General features: G+C 47.3%; 1 protein-coding gene and 1 long non-coding RNA gene across 3 annotated transcripts in view; both read left to right on the top strand.

The window, feature by feature from the left end:
- Positions 1-3,813, top strand: part of LOC144296877 (uncharacterized) — a 29,096-nt gene extending 25,283 nt beyond the window's left edge. For both annotated transcript variants that reach the window (XR_013363811.1, XR_013363810.1), the window contains one exon: positions 782-3,813. This is a non-coding gene — a long non-coding RNA (uncharacterized LOC144296877). The remainder of the gene's footprint in view (positions 1-781) is intronic.
- Positions 3,814-5,659: 1,846 nt separating this feature from the next.
- LOC144296876 (tubulin alpha-1C chain) lies at positions 5,660-12,338 on the top strand. Its single transcript, XM_077870188.1, has 4 exons — positions 5,660-5,818; positions 8,588-8,810; positions 8,955-9,103; positions 11,253-12,338. The coding sequence occupies exons 1-4, from the start codon at positions 5,816-5,818 to the stop codon at positions 12,225-12,227; spliced, it is 1,350 nt and encodes a 449-aa protein (XP_077726314.1). The 5' UTR covers positions 5,660-5,815; the 3' UTR covers positions 12,228-12,338.
- The last annotated feature ends 1,435 nt before the right edge of the window (positions 12,339-13,773 follow it).

The following is a 13,773-nucleotide window of genomic DNA, read 5'->3' as shown; positions in this document are numbered from 1 at the left end:
CCAAACCGCTGAGCCACCCAGGGATTCCCCCAAGACAGACATTCAGCCGCTGAGCCACCCAGATGCCTCTGAAGGCCTTTTCGTTTTCTTTTCTTTTCTTTTTTTTTAAGATGTTATTTATTTGAGAGAGCGGGTACATGAGCATAACCCGGGGTGGGAGGGTGGAGAGTAGATTCCCTGCTGAGCCCCAATGTGGGGCTCATGCAGGGCAGACGCTTAACCAACTGAACCACCCAGGCACCCCGTCCTTTGGAGATCTTAAAAGTAGGACAAATTCTCCTTTTTCTTGCTATTTTAGTAGTAGCGTTGTCTTAAGACAATAAATTCAATAAGTGACTTTTCTAGGACTTCCTTTCCTTGTGAACTAGTGCCAGTAACAGGCTGACAGAGGCCTAGAAATAAAAGAGGCAACTGTCATTTGAAGCATTTATTCCAAGTTCTTGTGGTTTAAGGTAAATTATTTCAATCTCAGGATCTTATTTCCCACAGTTCTATAATAGATACCTTTTGTTAAAACTTATCTTTGAAAACTCCAAGGCACTATTGGAGTGGAAAATATTTTATTATAAATTGCTATAGGGAAAATAAATAAATAAATTGCTATAGGGTACAGAATATTCACATACCATTATTATTGTAATCTGTCATTTGTAACTGAACACAAATTATTTAGCATTAGTGGTATCCTAGCTTGGAAAGTGGGAGTTAGACTGAAAAAAGATAAGGTTCAGTTTTCTCTGAATTCTTTCCGCTTTACTAATATCTTGTGGACATGTTGTAGGACGGTGAGCCAGAGGAGGTATGCCACTATTTCTCTAATGCAGTGTAAGACTCCAGCAAAAGCCCCATCTGTAAGTATTGATCTAATGTACTGGTGGTTGTTAGAAGGACCTGACTTGAATGAAACTTTTTTTTTCAACTTGGCTCATTTTGGAACAGTTCATATGTACAGCAGAAGCTTAGGTCACAGTATCACGGAATGTCAGGGCTGGAAGAGGCCTTAGAGATGAACCTGTCCAATCCCCTCATATCCTACATGGGATTCTGGGGCCCAACAGAGGAGAAATCCCCGTCCAAAGTTATATTGCCTAAAGTAGCAGAGCACTGGCTCTCTGTTTTTGTTTTTGTTTTTAAGAATTTATTTATCTATTCATAAGAGACACAGAGACACAGGCAGAGGGAGAAGCAGGCTCCGTGCAGGGAGCCCGATACAGAACTCAATTCCGGGACTCGATCACGCCCTGAGCTGAAGGCAGACGCTCAATTGCTGAGCCACCCAGGCATCCCCTGGCTCTCTGTTAATAATTCAACATCTTTATGGTGAATTCTAGAAAATTTCAACTAGAAAGTAAGACTTGCTTCTGCCTCTTCTCATTCAGTAATTTTTAGACCCATAAAGACCTGTTTACATAAAGGTTAAATTTTTAACTGTCCACTCAGGGAAGAGATTCTTTTTTCCTCCAAAACAATCCAGCAGGGGGCAACAAACTTAAATATGGATCCCAATGCTGAAAATGATTTTCAAATGCAAGAGGATGCATCTTCATCTCTAATTTTGTCCTCCATACCACCATCACCTCCAACAATAACAGCTACAGATTTATTGCTTTACTATGCATATATGCTATGTATTCTTTATCTCATTTAGTCCTCCCAACAGTGTATCTACCTTTAAGTTATGCATTATTGCCATTTTATATGGGAGGAGATTTAGATTATGAAATTTGCTTGAGGACCCACAGCTAGAAAACAAAAACAAAAACCAGAATCCAAATCAAGGTAATCAGGACTGCAAAGTCCTTAAACATAGTGAAGTTCCTCAAAGGCTATCTGCTTAAATATGAGGTAGTCAAGAGTGAGAAGAAAAATGAAGGTATTTTGTTAATGAATCATATGAGAAACAATCTAAAAATAAAATGCCTATTGTTTTTATTTTATTTTTAAGATTTTATTTATTTATTCATGAGAGACAGAGAGAGAGAGAGAGAGGCAGAGACACAGGCAGAGGGAGAAGCAGGCTCCATGCAGGGAGCCAGACACAGGACTTGATGCCAGGGCTCCAGGATCAGGCCTTGGACTAAAGGTGGCACCAAACTGCTGAGCCACCCGGGCTGCCCTGCCTATTGTTTTTAAATTGCCATAGTGAACTATTCTCATTAGGGTTACGAATGACCTCCATGTGACTAAATATTTTTTTTAATTTATTTTTTATTTTTATTTTTTTTTTTATTTATGATAGTCACAGAGAGAGAGAGAGAGAGAGGCAGAGACATAGGCAGAGGGAGAAGCAGGCTCCATGCACCGGGAGCCCGATGTGGGATTCGATCCCGGGTCTCCAGGATCGCGCCCTGGGCCAAAGGCAGGCGCCAAACCGCTGCGCCACCCAGGGATCCCCATGTGACTAAATCTAATAGTCATTTTGGAGTTCTTTGCTTTCTTGACTTATCAGTGGCATTTGACTCTGCTAATCATCTCTTTTCCCTTGTTTCCAGGACCTCACACTCTTGGGTTTCCTCCTAACTCACTGGCTGCTCCTTTTTGGTGTCCTTTACTGGTTCTTTGTTTTTTCCCAGAGCTCAATACTTGGTCCTCTTCTCTTGTGTTTCTTTTTTTTTTTTTTTTTTTCTCTTGTGTTTCTGTAGTCACTCTGATCACATCTCACACAACGTCATGACTGAGGATGGCATTTAGATGTCTGTCTCTACCCAGATCTCTCTCCTTTGAGATCCAGACTCATATCCAGCTGGGTCTTGGGCATCTCCACCTCCATGACTCCAAGACATCAACATCTTGACTTAACATGACCCCAAATAACCCTTGATATCTACACCTTCCAAGCCTGGCCCATTCTCAGCCTTTTGCCCCTGTTTTTTTTTTTTTTTTCTTTTGCCTCTGTTGATGGCAAATCCATCTCTTACTCATTCAGGCTGTAAACTAGACTAATCCTTGGCTGCTCTTTCCCTCCATGTGAGCCTCTGGCTTTATCTATCGAATGTAGCCAACTCTAACCACTTTTCACTAATTCCTCTGCTTCCACTCTGGTCAGCAGCACTCTAGTCATCTCTCAAAAAGGATTATGGCAATGAGTTATCATCTTAAGATAGCTTCCTGCTTCTACCTGTCCTTTCCTATAATCTGTTCTCAACACAACAACGAAAGAACCAAAGTGATCTTTTAAGAAAAGGCAATTAGGTCATGCCGGTTCTATGTTTTCAACCCTGTTAGCTCCCCATATCAGAGTAAAAGTCACAGGACTTGCAGCTGCTTACAAGAAGCCATAAGATCTGGCTCCTGTTTCCTCTCCAGCCTCATCCTCTACTATTCATCTTTTCCAGCCAAGCTGGCCTCCCAGCTCTTCCTTCCAGGAACACTAAAGGGTCACTCTTGCTTGGGAAGGTGGAGTTAGAGGATCCTATGTTCCAGCTGCTCATTGTTAGCCACTTGGCTAATCCCTCATGACCTTCAAGTCTTTTTTCAAATCTCAGGTATCCTTAAGGGCTAACCCCCACCGTCTTGTTTATATTGCAACCCCTCCCCTCACTCCACCCTCTCAGCGCTCTCATTCCACTTTGCTCAGTATTTTCCTATAGCCGTCTTATGCACTTTCACCTTCTAATGACTTTTACGATTTGCTTATTTACTGTGTTCATTGCTTCTTTCCTCCTATCCCTCCTAGAACATAAGCTCTATGAGGCAGAGATCTGTCCATTTTGTTCACATACATATACCCAGGAACCCTAAAACTGTGCTGAATGTATTTGTGGAACGAATAAAAAGTTGACATGCTTTACCAATTAAGACTAAAATATTTAGGGCAGGGGATCCCTGGGTGGCTCAGCGGTTTGGCGCCTGCCTTTGGCCCAGGGCCCGATCCTGGAGTCCCAGGATGAAGTCCAGCATCGAGCTTCCTGCATGGAGCCTGCTTCTCCCTCTGCCTGTGTCTCTGCCTCTTTTTTTCTCTCTCTCTCTCTCTGTGTCTCTCATGAATAAATAAGTAAAATCTTAAAAAAAAAAAAAAGACTGAAATATTTAACAACAGACTATGATGCCAGTTATTCCAATTTGCAGAATATCCTGCCAAACAATAGGTGTTCAATCAACATTTGATGATAGAACTGTGGTACTATCGTTTGAAAAGGAGTCTCTGTACATATTTCCACAGCATTCACTTTGTGTCTAGGAGGTGGAGTGTATCTTGAGTTCTACCTTTTCTGTACCCAAAGCCCATTTTTCTTTTCATTCTGCCTTTTTCTACTTTGGGAAAAAGTCCTTGTAACTTCTATTCTGTAGAGCACTTTTGCTCTCTGAATATTTCATAAACCCCATCACCCATAGACGGTGTAGAGAGCTAAGATAACACGGTGAAGTTGCAGAGAGGGAAACCTTTGCGGAGACGGTGAGCGCGGTATATTGAGCAGGAGGCAGTACAAGGTAATGAGGGCTTATTACTCCATTACTCCAGCGATTTGACCTTCGACTAGTTGAATTCCTCTGAGCCCTAGTTTACTCATCTGTAAAATGGGAATAACTCACAGGGTTTGTCGCAAGGACGAAATGTGATTGACAAGAGTGTGAAAAACCAACTACTCTGAATTGTAAGCAATAAAAAATGGAAGCTATTCTAATAAACTGAAAAAACTGCTTTTGCACCAAGGGGAAGGAGATTGTTGTTAGAGACAAAAGGTTCATTTAAAAGAAGGTAGGAGGGCACCTGGGTGGCTCAGGGGTTGAGCGTCTGCCTTTGGCCCAGGAGGTGGTCCCACATGGGGCTCCCTGCGTGGAGCCTGCTGCTCCCTCGGCCTGTCTCTCTGCCTGTCTGTTATCTCTCATGAATAAATAAGATCTTAAAAAAATAAATAAAAGAAAGTAGGAAAACGAGTAAAGTGGAGAATATGGGCTTCAGGTCAGCTGGTGGTAATGAAGAGCTGGAAGGGGGAGCGAGGCCTGCTCTCTCCGGAATCCCTCAGCTGCGCGAGGAGCCGCGCCAGGGCCCGGCAAGGCGGGAGCGCGGCCTCGCAGGCCCGGGGCGGCGGGGATGGCTGCAGGTCCCGCCGGCCGCCGCTCCGGGGTCGAGACCCCTCTCCCGGCCGTGGCCTCGCCCGCCTGACACCGCGCCCCGGAACCCACTGAGGGCAGGGCACAGGCTTCGCCTTCCTTTTCCTTCCAATCGCCGTCTCCGTCCTCTTCCCCGCCTCACCCGCCCGCCCCGGCCCCGGGACTTGCTCCCCCTTCCTAGGTCTGGCTCCTTCCGAAAGTTTGGTTTGAACTTTTGAACCCACCAATCAGCGCCGCGCGCCTCTCCTGTGTGCGCGGGCGGACGCCGCGGGGCTTGGGGGCGGGGCCGCGGGAGGGGCGGGGCCAGCGGGGCTTGGGGGCGGGGCCAGCGGGGCTTGGGGGCGGGGCCTGCCGGGGGGCCGGGGGCTTGGGGGCGGGGCGGGGGCCGGGGGCTTGCAGGTGGTGCTGCAGAGAGGCGGGGCCTGCGGAGGCCTCGGGGGGCTGGAGGCGGTGCCGCAGAGCCGGGCGGGGGCCTGCGGGGCGGGGCCTGCCGGAGGCCCCGGGGCTTGGGGGCGGCCTGCAGAGCGGGGCGGGGACCTGCGGGGGCCTCGGGGCTGGGGCTGGAGGCGGCGCCGCGGAGCCGGGCGGGGTCCGGTGCCCGCCCCCTGGCCACGTGGCCGGGGAGGGTATATAGGGTCCCTCGGGGCCGTCCCGCCTCTGACCACTTCTCCCCCGGACTCCTTGGAAGTCTGTTAGTGGGAGAAACTTGTCGCCGTCCCCTCGCCGCCTCCGGCCCCAAGGAGCCCTTGAAGTCTCAGTCATGGTGAGTGGGGTCCCCGGGACGTGGCGGGGGTGAGAGCAGTCGGAAGGGGCGCTGGAGCCCGGGTGCACGTGGGGCCGCGTCCCGGACGCCGCCTAGTACACTGGCTTCTGATGGCGGGGCCGGGAGAGCCGAGCTCACCGGCAAACTTCTCCAGGCCCGGAAACGCGGCTAGGACCCTGTTGGGGGCAGCGGAGGGCCCTCGCGATGCTGGTGCGAGGGCGTCGCCCCAAGGCCCGTCACAGCCCCGGGCGCACCAGGGTGAGCCCTCCCGATGGCCCCCAAGGACTTGCCGACACCTGCACTCCCTCCCCTCCGTTCCCCCGAGTGACCTCACCGTGCCAGCCCCTTACGCACCGGAGCCCTGGAGCCCTGGAGCCCTGGGTGCGCGCCGGCACCGAAGGTGCGTCCGCTCCCTGGCGCCCCCTGTCCAGCGCCCGGTGACTCCCTGCTGAGTCACCTGTGGCTGGTCCCCGGGGAGAGCTTCCAGTTGCATCAGTCCACCTGCAGGGTGTAGGCAGGCTGCTCCTTTTAAGGGAATTATATTGACCGTCACGTTGTCGAATTTTGCAATTCTAGTGTTAACGTGGGATGTTTATAGCTGAAGCTTTGCACTTGGGCCAGGTTTCTAAAAACTCCTTAGAACAGATATTTTCTTATAAAACCGCGAGTAAACAGGTACTAACAATGTGTTCTTAGAAGGTCTGTTAGAGGTCTATCTCAAGTAAACCAGGTTTTTAAGTTACTATATGTGTATCAAATGTTTCAAAAATATTTCTCCGTAAAGAGAAGGGGATACAGTGAACAGACCAGCCACCCTCTTCAGAGGCCACTACAGTTCTCAAAACTAAATCTAAAAAAAAAAAAAAAAACTAAATCTGACTGTAACAAATTGGCTTAAGTGCTTTTCAGCAAGGGAGACCAAAAGATCGTGGTAAAAGTGTGATTCAGAAAGTAGTGGGCCTGTTTAGAGTAGGGCGGGAGGGCAACAGCAGGGGACCCATTTCGGCAAACACTGGCTAGGTTAATATATGAGAGACCTAGAGAGGCAAAGACCTAGGCTCCCTGCAGGGAGCCGGATGCAGGACTCCCATCCCAGGACCCCGGGTTCACCACCTGAGCCAAAAGCAGACTCAACCACTGAACCACCCAGGTGAACCTCTTTTTACAAGAGACAGTGGCTGCTTAACCAGGGAAAGCTAGACTAAGTGACTCTCACCTGTGTGTCACCTGGCCTCCTGAGTGGCCAGGGGAGAGTGGAGGGCAAGCAGTGGCCATGGTCTAAACGAGAAATTAGTTACACACAATGAAAGAAAATTTTTTGGGCTCAAAAGTCAGTAGAAGAAACACTTCATTAGAATGAAAGGCTCTTCTCAAATACTTTATCTCCTTGGACCTGGAGCTGTCATGGGCATATCTCTCCTGGGCTGTAGAATTTACAAAGTCCACTTAAAGGTAAATATGATGCAATGGTAAATAGTCATAGGTTCATTAGAACAAACAACTCCCCTTTCTCCCACAGCCCTAGAGCTGGGCGAGCAGATGCAGGTAATGAGCCAGGTGATGTGGTCAGGAGACCATGGGTGTTTTATGAGGAGTGTAGGCGGGAAGGAGGGGATGAGAAGTCAAAGGTTGTGGGTGATTGGGATTTTTATTATCTCAGGTTATTAAACTAGGCCCTTTGAGATCTTTGGTGTTGAGTTTTCTCTAGTTTCCTGTTAGCAGCTTTAAAAAAACTTTGAAGCCCTCTTATTTGGGGGAAAATGTGAAGGGAGATATTTGGTGTTAATATTTTGAAAGTCCTCTGTTGGTCTCCAAAGCTACTTACAATGAGATACAATAAACTCCCATTTTTCATTTTCCTCTTAAATCTGGGGGCATAGATTCTGTCTTCGTGGCCTTATTTTACTAGGCAGGAATGAGTTTGGTAACTTATAAATGATCTTGCTCATCAAGTAAAGGAAAACAAACATTTTCCCAATATCATTAAGTTCTTGACACCACAGAATTCTTCCCACAGTGCTAGAGATCTACATATGTATGTTTGGGTAGGAAAACTAATTTCTTAAGCTATTACTCAGGTCTTCTGGCTTTTATTACCATCTGTCTCCAACCTTGCCTAATCAAGAGGTGTTGATAGTGAAGGAAGAATGTTCTTCCTTAAGGTTGAGTTCTTCCACGGGGCTAAAAAAGCTGCCTCTGACCACAGTTTTTAAAATACAGCTAACTGCTGCTTATCTGGCATTTTCTCCATGAGTCATATGGCTGTAGTTTGCTGGTTTAAGCTGGTTTTAGAGGGAGAGGGAGAAGCTCTTGTCTTTTAAAGAATAGGATTAAAGAGGGACCAGAATGAGCTCAACGGTTGCACAATCACACAAAATGAATCAGAGCTGGAAAGGGGGAATTTTGCATGACTTTAAGGAATCAGCAGGCATATTTCCCAGGAGCTGGGGGAAATGCATTGCTATAGAACTGGCTTAAGTCTTTCTAAAATGGGAGAAACCTGACCTTGAATATCTAATGTGACTACAAAGCCTGGGTCTGATCTCTGGTCTTGCCTAGTAGTTCATTAACATATCTTTGGTTTTGCAAAGCATTTTCTCTGAATTAGTCAGCAATGGCTGTTGCTTGTGAAATAAACCTTGGGCAGGAGTGACTTCCAGAAAGGTGATGATCTATCCTGAAGGTTAATTAGTCACTTAGGTATGAATCATTCCTGAATGTCCCATCTGATCTGTCATATTCTGACATTTTCCTTTCTTCTTGCCACAGCGTGAGTGCATCTCCATCCACGTTGGCCAGGCAGGTGTCCAGATCGGCAATGCCTGCTGGGAGCTCTATTGCCTGGAACACGGCATTCAGCCCGATGGCCAGATGCCAAGTGACAAGACCATTGGGGGAGGAGATGACTCCTTCAACACCTTCTTCAGTGAGACGGGCGCTGGCAAGCATGTGCCCAGGGCAGTGTTTGTAGACCTGGAGCCCACAGTCATTGGTGAGTTGGCCTCAGTAACCCAAGTGAGCTCCCGGGGCACTGGGGCAGGAGGTCTGTCTGAGGCTCCATTGACAGACAGCCTGGGGGTGAGCAGGGTCATGCAGGTTGTTAGTGATGGGTGGCCACCTTGTTTTCCTTTTCCAGATGAAGTTCGCACTGGCACCTACCGCCAGCTCTTCCACCCTGAGCAGCTCATCACAGGCAAGGAAGATGCTGCCAATAACTATGCCCGAGGGCACTACACCATTGGCAAGGAGATCATTGACCTTGTCTTGGACCGAATTCGGAAGCTGGTAAACATTGTTTTATTTAGAGTGGGATGAGAGTTTTCTCTTACAGCTTTAAGAGAGACCACACCAGAGGAGTCCTCCTTTCGCACACTAAAATGACCCTTTGAGTGCTTACGAGATTTTAAACCAGATGGTCCTGGGTTATGGGATAAGTATTTGGGGCAGAGTTAAGTGCTCCCTTGCCTATTTCTATGTCTTATAAGGCAGACTTGGCAATTGCTCAAGGAAGTTGGGGCAATTTACCTAAAGTCAAGGTGAGAACCAGAGAGCCTTTTAACAGTTGTATTGATATTTAAGACTATTAAACATCTTTGTTCATATTAATTAACTTCCCTGCTTCAAGTTCAGATGCCCCTTTTAGGTCCTCTTAGTCACATTGAATAGGTGGCAGACTGACATGTAACTAATCGATCAGACTCCAAAAAAACGGATTACGTTACATTTGGTGCCTTACATTAATACAGAAAGTTCAGAGCACAAGAAGCTAGTATAATGCTGACTAGAAATGGCACATGCTGGAAACTTCCAACCACAATGAAAGTGGAATCAAGAGAGCTCCCCTATTAGAGGCTAGTGTCAATCATTGAAACTTGGAAAGTATTGAAATATAATCACAGAAAACAGTCGACTTGCTTTTCCACTAGAGCTCAGGGCCATGTGGACTGGCACCGTGTCAGAAAAATCTTGGGCCACAGTATTCACATCAGTAAAGTTGATAAGTGTTTTGTTTGGATCATTTTAATTAAGTCTGGCAATCAGATGGCTCTTTGCTCCTCAGGCATGTGGGCAGCTTGTAAGTAATTAACCAAAAATTAAGAATAAAGGCTTGGGTAGAGTAGCTTGTCAGGAAAGTCACATTCTAAGCCTAGCCACAACTGGTCTAGTCTGAAAAGAATGGCCTTGCATCATTCACAACTTGAGACTTTTCCAGATGTTTATCATAGTTGTCCTAGCAAAATTGGGGTAATGGTTCCTATGTGTACAAATCAAGCTTCAGCTACGAGCACTGACTTGGAAATCAGGACCTGCCTTTAGGGACAAATAAACTGAGTAAAACCCATGAAGGATTCTGGAGTAAAGCTGATTACCAAAACAATTGTATTTGTCCTTGGTGTTGTTACTGTGTCCATAGGACGCTTAGTGGATTTAATTGGTAGACTGGAGTCTGCCCTGTACATTGATCCCATTCAGAGTGTGGACCCACAGGAGAAGTAACTGAGCGATTGGTAGAGAATTCCACAAATCTCAGCACTTTCGAGAAGTGACGATTGTCAGCAGAAAAGTCAAGATTATCCTTTCTTAGAACAGCAGTTCGCTTATCAGAATGGCTCAGTTAAGTGGTAGAAAGCCCCAGGGACACTAGGTCTCGCAGGACTGCACGTTACCTTTTGCAGAATCAGTCAATAGGCTTTCTGCTGACTCGCATCGTTCTCGACAACCTGAGGTAGGTTACTATTCTAATTAATAAATGCGAAAACTGAGATTGAGAACTAAACTTGGTCAAAGTCACACAGCAAGGAACTGGTGGAGCCGGATCCAGACCCAGCCAGCCTCCAACACCAGGGCATTGGAACTCGGCTGTTCTCCTATTCCAGCTCAGAAAGTAGCCGCCAGAGTTTTATAAGACCTTTATTGTGTGGGGCTGGTGGTCTCGGGCCTGCCCTTGGTGGCTTTCCAACTGTGAGAAGTTACCCTTGTTCTGCAGTCACAGCAAGGGCACCAGAGGTTGCCTTTCTAGTTAACTAAAACTTTGGCCTTGCATCCATCCCAGACCTCACGATTCCTTTGTCTGCAGAAATGAAAATAGTTCATTTTCAAATAGCTGATATAGCAGATTTTCATCCCTAGGAATTGTGAAGTTTCTCTGAATTTTAGCACTTAGAAGCTCACTACTATCGCTTTCTTGGCAAATATTGTTCAGTCTTGTTTGGAAGATTAAAAAAGATCTCCATCGGGCACCTGGCTGGTTCGGTCAGAACATGTGACGCTTGATCCTCAAAGTCCTGAGTTTGAGCCTTACATTGGGTGTCGAGATTACTTAGATAAATAAAAAACCTAAAATTAAAAAAAAAAATCTCTACCAATATAATTACGGGTTCAGAGAGGTCCTTGCAGCTTTCACCAAGGCTAAAATTAACTTTTCTTTTTGCAGGCTGACCAGTGCACGGGTCTTCAGGGCTTCTTGGTTTTCCACAGCTTTGGAGGGGGAACCGGTTCTGGGTTCACCTCCCTGCTGATGGAACGTCTCTCTGTCGATTATGGCAAGAAGTCCAAGCTAGAGTTCTCCATCTACCCTGCCCCCCAGGTGTCCACAGCTGTAGTAGAGCCCTACAACTCCATCCTCACCACCCACACCACCCTGGAGCACTCTGATTGTGCCTTCATGGTAGACAATGAGGCCATCTATGACATCTGTCGTAGAAACCTCGATATTGAGCGCCCAACTTACACTAACCTTAACCGCCTTATTAGCCAGATTGTGTCCTCCATCACGGCTTCCCTCAGATTTGATGGAGCCCTGAATGTGGATCTGACGGAGTTCCAGACCAACCTGGTGCCCTATCCCCGCATCCACTTCCCTCTGGCCACATATGCCCCTGTCATCTCTGCTGAGAAAGCCTACCATGAACAGCTTACCGTAGCAGAGATCACCAATGCATGCTTTGAGCCAGCCAACCAGATGGTGAAATGTGACCCTCGCCATGGTAAATACATGGCTTGCTGCCTGTTGTACCGTGGTGATGTGGTTCCCAAAGATGTCAATGCTGCCATTGCCACCATCAAGACCAAGCGCAGCATCCAGTTTGTGGACTGGTGCCCCACTGGCTTCAAAGTGGGCATTAACTACCAGCCTCCCACTGTGGTACCCGGTGGAGACCTGGCCAAAGTACAGCGAGCTGTGTGCATGCTGAGCAACACCACAGCCATTGCTGAGGCCTGGGCTCGCCTGGACCACAAGTTTGACCTGATGTATGCCAAGCGTGCCTTTGTTCACTGGTATGTGGGTGAGGGCATGGAGGAAGGAGAGTTTTCTGAGGCCCGTGAGGACATGGCTGCCCTGGAGAAGGATTATGAGGAGGTTGGAGCGGATAGTGCTGAGGGAGAGGATGAGGGTGAAGAGTATTAACCTGTCCGCTACAATTTTACACTCCGTTGTCTTGGGACTGTCTTATTTCTGTTGTGGAAGCTGTCTGTTGTGGTCCTAACTTGTCAATAAAAGTGATGTTTCTATTTTAAATGTCAGGCTGGCTTCTGTATCACAGTAAATACTAGTCCCGCTTATTTAAGGCCAACTGGGGATGGAGGAGGCTGGCAGGGGATCACCCAATCATTTGATCAACACTTCAAGTGGCTTCTTTGTGCCATGCACTGTGCTAAGTGGTTTGGCTGTTTCACTTAATTCCTGGATTGATGAGTGGTGATAAAATCCTATCATAAGTGAGGCAGCAAGCTGAGATTGGGCTCCTGCTTCTCAGACTTAGGTGTGGACATGAATCACATGTAGATAGTAAGATGTAGATCCAAATCTGTAGGTCTGAAGTGGAGCTTAGATCCTGCATTTTTTAGCAAACTTCCAGCTCGTGCTCTTGGTCTGCTGGGACTACATGTGAAGTAGCAAGAGGTTAGGTAACGCAGCTAGTAGATGGTGGAGCCAAGATTCAAGGAACCAGCCAGACTAGCAAAACTTGCCGTCGGGATTTAATAATGTTAGTCACGTGGGAAGGGGTTGGAATTGTGCTGATCTATTCCATACTTAGACAAAACCTACAATGGCAAATAAGACTGTACTTTAAGACATTACTGCTTGGAGAAAGTGGAGCTGGCTGAGACGCAAAATTACAGTAGTCACAAGTTATGGTATTGGTACCTGACCCAGTTTAGGTCATGGGGAATATCTGTAGTAGGAAAAAGGAACATTGAATGATGTATGTGTAGGAAAGATTGGAGAGGGAAGATCCCCTAATTTAGACCCTCTTCCAAGTGCATGTTAGAAGAAGTGTGGTTGTTGAGAGCAGGAGGGAGTGGAGGGTGGGGGAAGAGGCATGCATCAGTGGCTGCACAGCGTGGTGATGGGTACTCAGGTACCAGTTGTGTGGCCCATAAGGATGAATAAAGCAAAGGGAAAGGGCTGAGCCTCAGGCAGAAGGGAGGAACCAATTTCGGTGCCTGGGTACCAGCCTGAGAGGGAATGCCAAACAGGCGGCAGGAGATGGGGACCGACCGGTACAGAGTTGCAGATGTGTTCACCTTTGCTCCATGACTGACCGTATTCCACTGAGGCTCAGTTCCCTTCTTTCTTTTCCCACTGGTATTTTCACCCCTGACTCTGAGGAAATCATCTAAAAAAACATGCATGTTCCATCTGGGAGCACAGCATTGCTTCCTGCCCAAGATATTTCAATTTCGTGCTCCCAGAGGGTCTTCAGCTTTAGCTTTCATCATTAGAGCAGCCAAGGTTTTAAAAGCCCTTCAGGGCAAGGCCCAGCCCTGACCCGTCCTTGAGCACCAAGGCAGCAATTGCTACTTATCAGATGGGCCAGATTCCTCCTGCCAGACTGTGTGTGTGTGGGGGGGGGGGGGTCTGGGATGAAAATGAACCTTGGAAAGGCCAGGCAGCCCAGCCACGGAGAGGCACCTGGAGATTTTCCCAATTTGAGAGATCTGCCAATCAC

This window comes from Canis aureus, chromosome 25 (genome assembly GCF_053574225.1).
Source record: "Canis aureus isolate CA01 chromosome 25, VMU_Caureus_v.1.0, whole genome shotgun sequence".
Taxonomy (NCBI): domain Eukaryota; kingdom Metazoa; phylum Chordata; class Mammalia; order Carnivora; family Canidae; genus Canis; species Canis aureus.
The sequence above is the reverse complement of the archived record's forward strand: the minus strand, read 5'-3'. Positions and strand labels throughout refer to the sequence as shown.

Excerpts from the sequence above, each read along its gene's own strand:
- LOC144296876 (XM_077870188.1), top strand. Across the intron at positions 8,811-8,954 it reads CCTGGAGCCCACAGTCATTG|ATGAAGTTCGCACTGGCACC; the intron begins GTGAGTTGGCCT and ends TTCCTTTTCCAG. Across the intron at positions 9,104-11,252 it reads TGGACCGAATTCGGAAGCTG|GCTGACCAGTGCACGGGTCT; the intron begins GTAAACATTGTT and ends TTCTTTTTGCAG.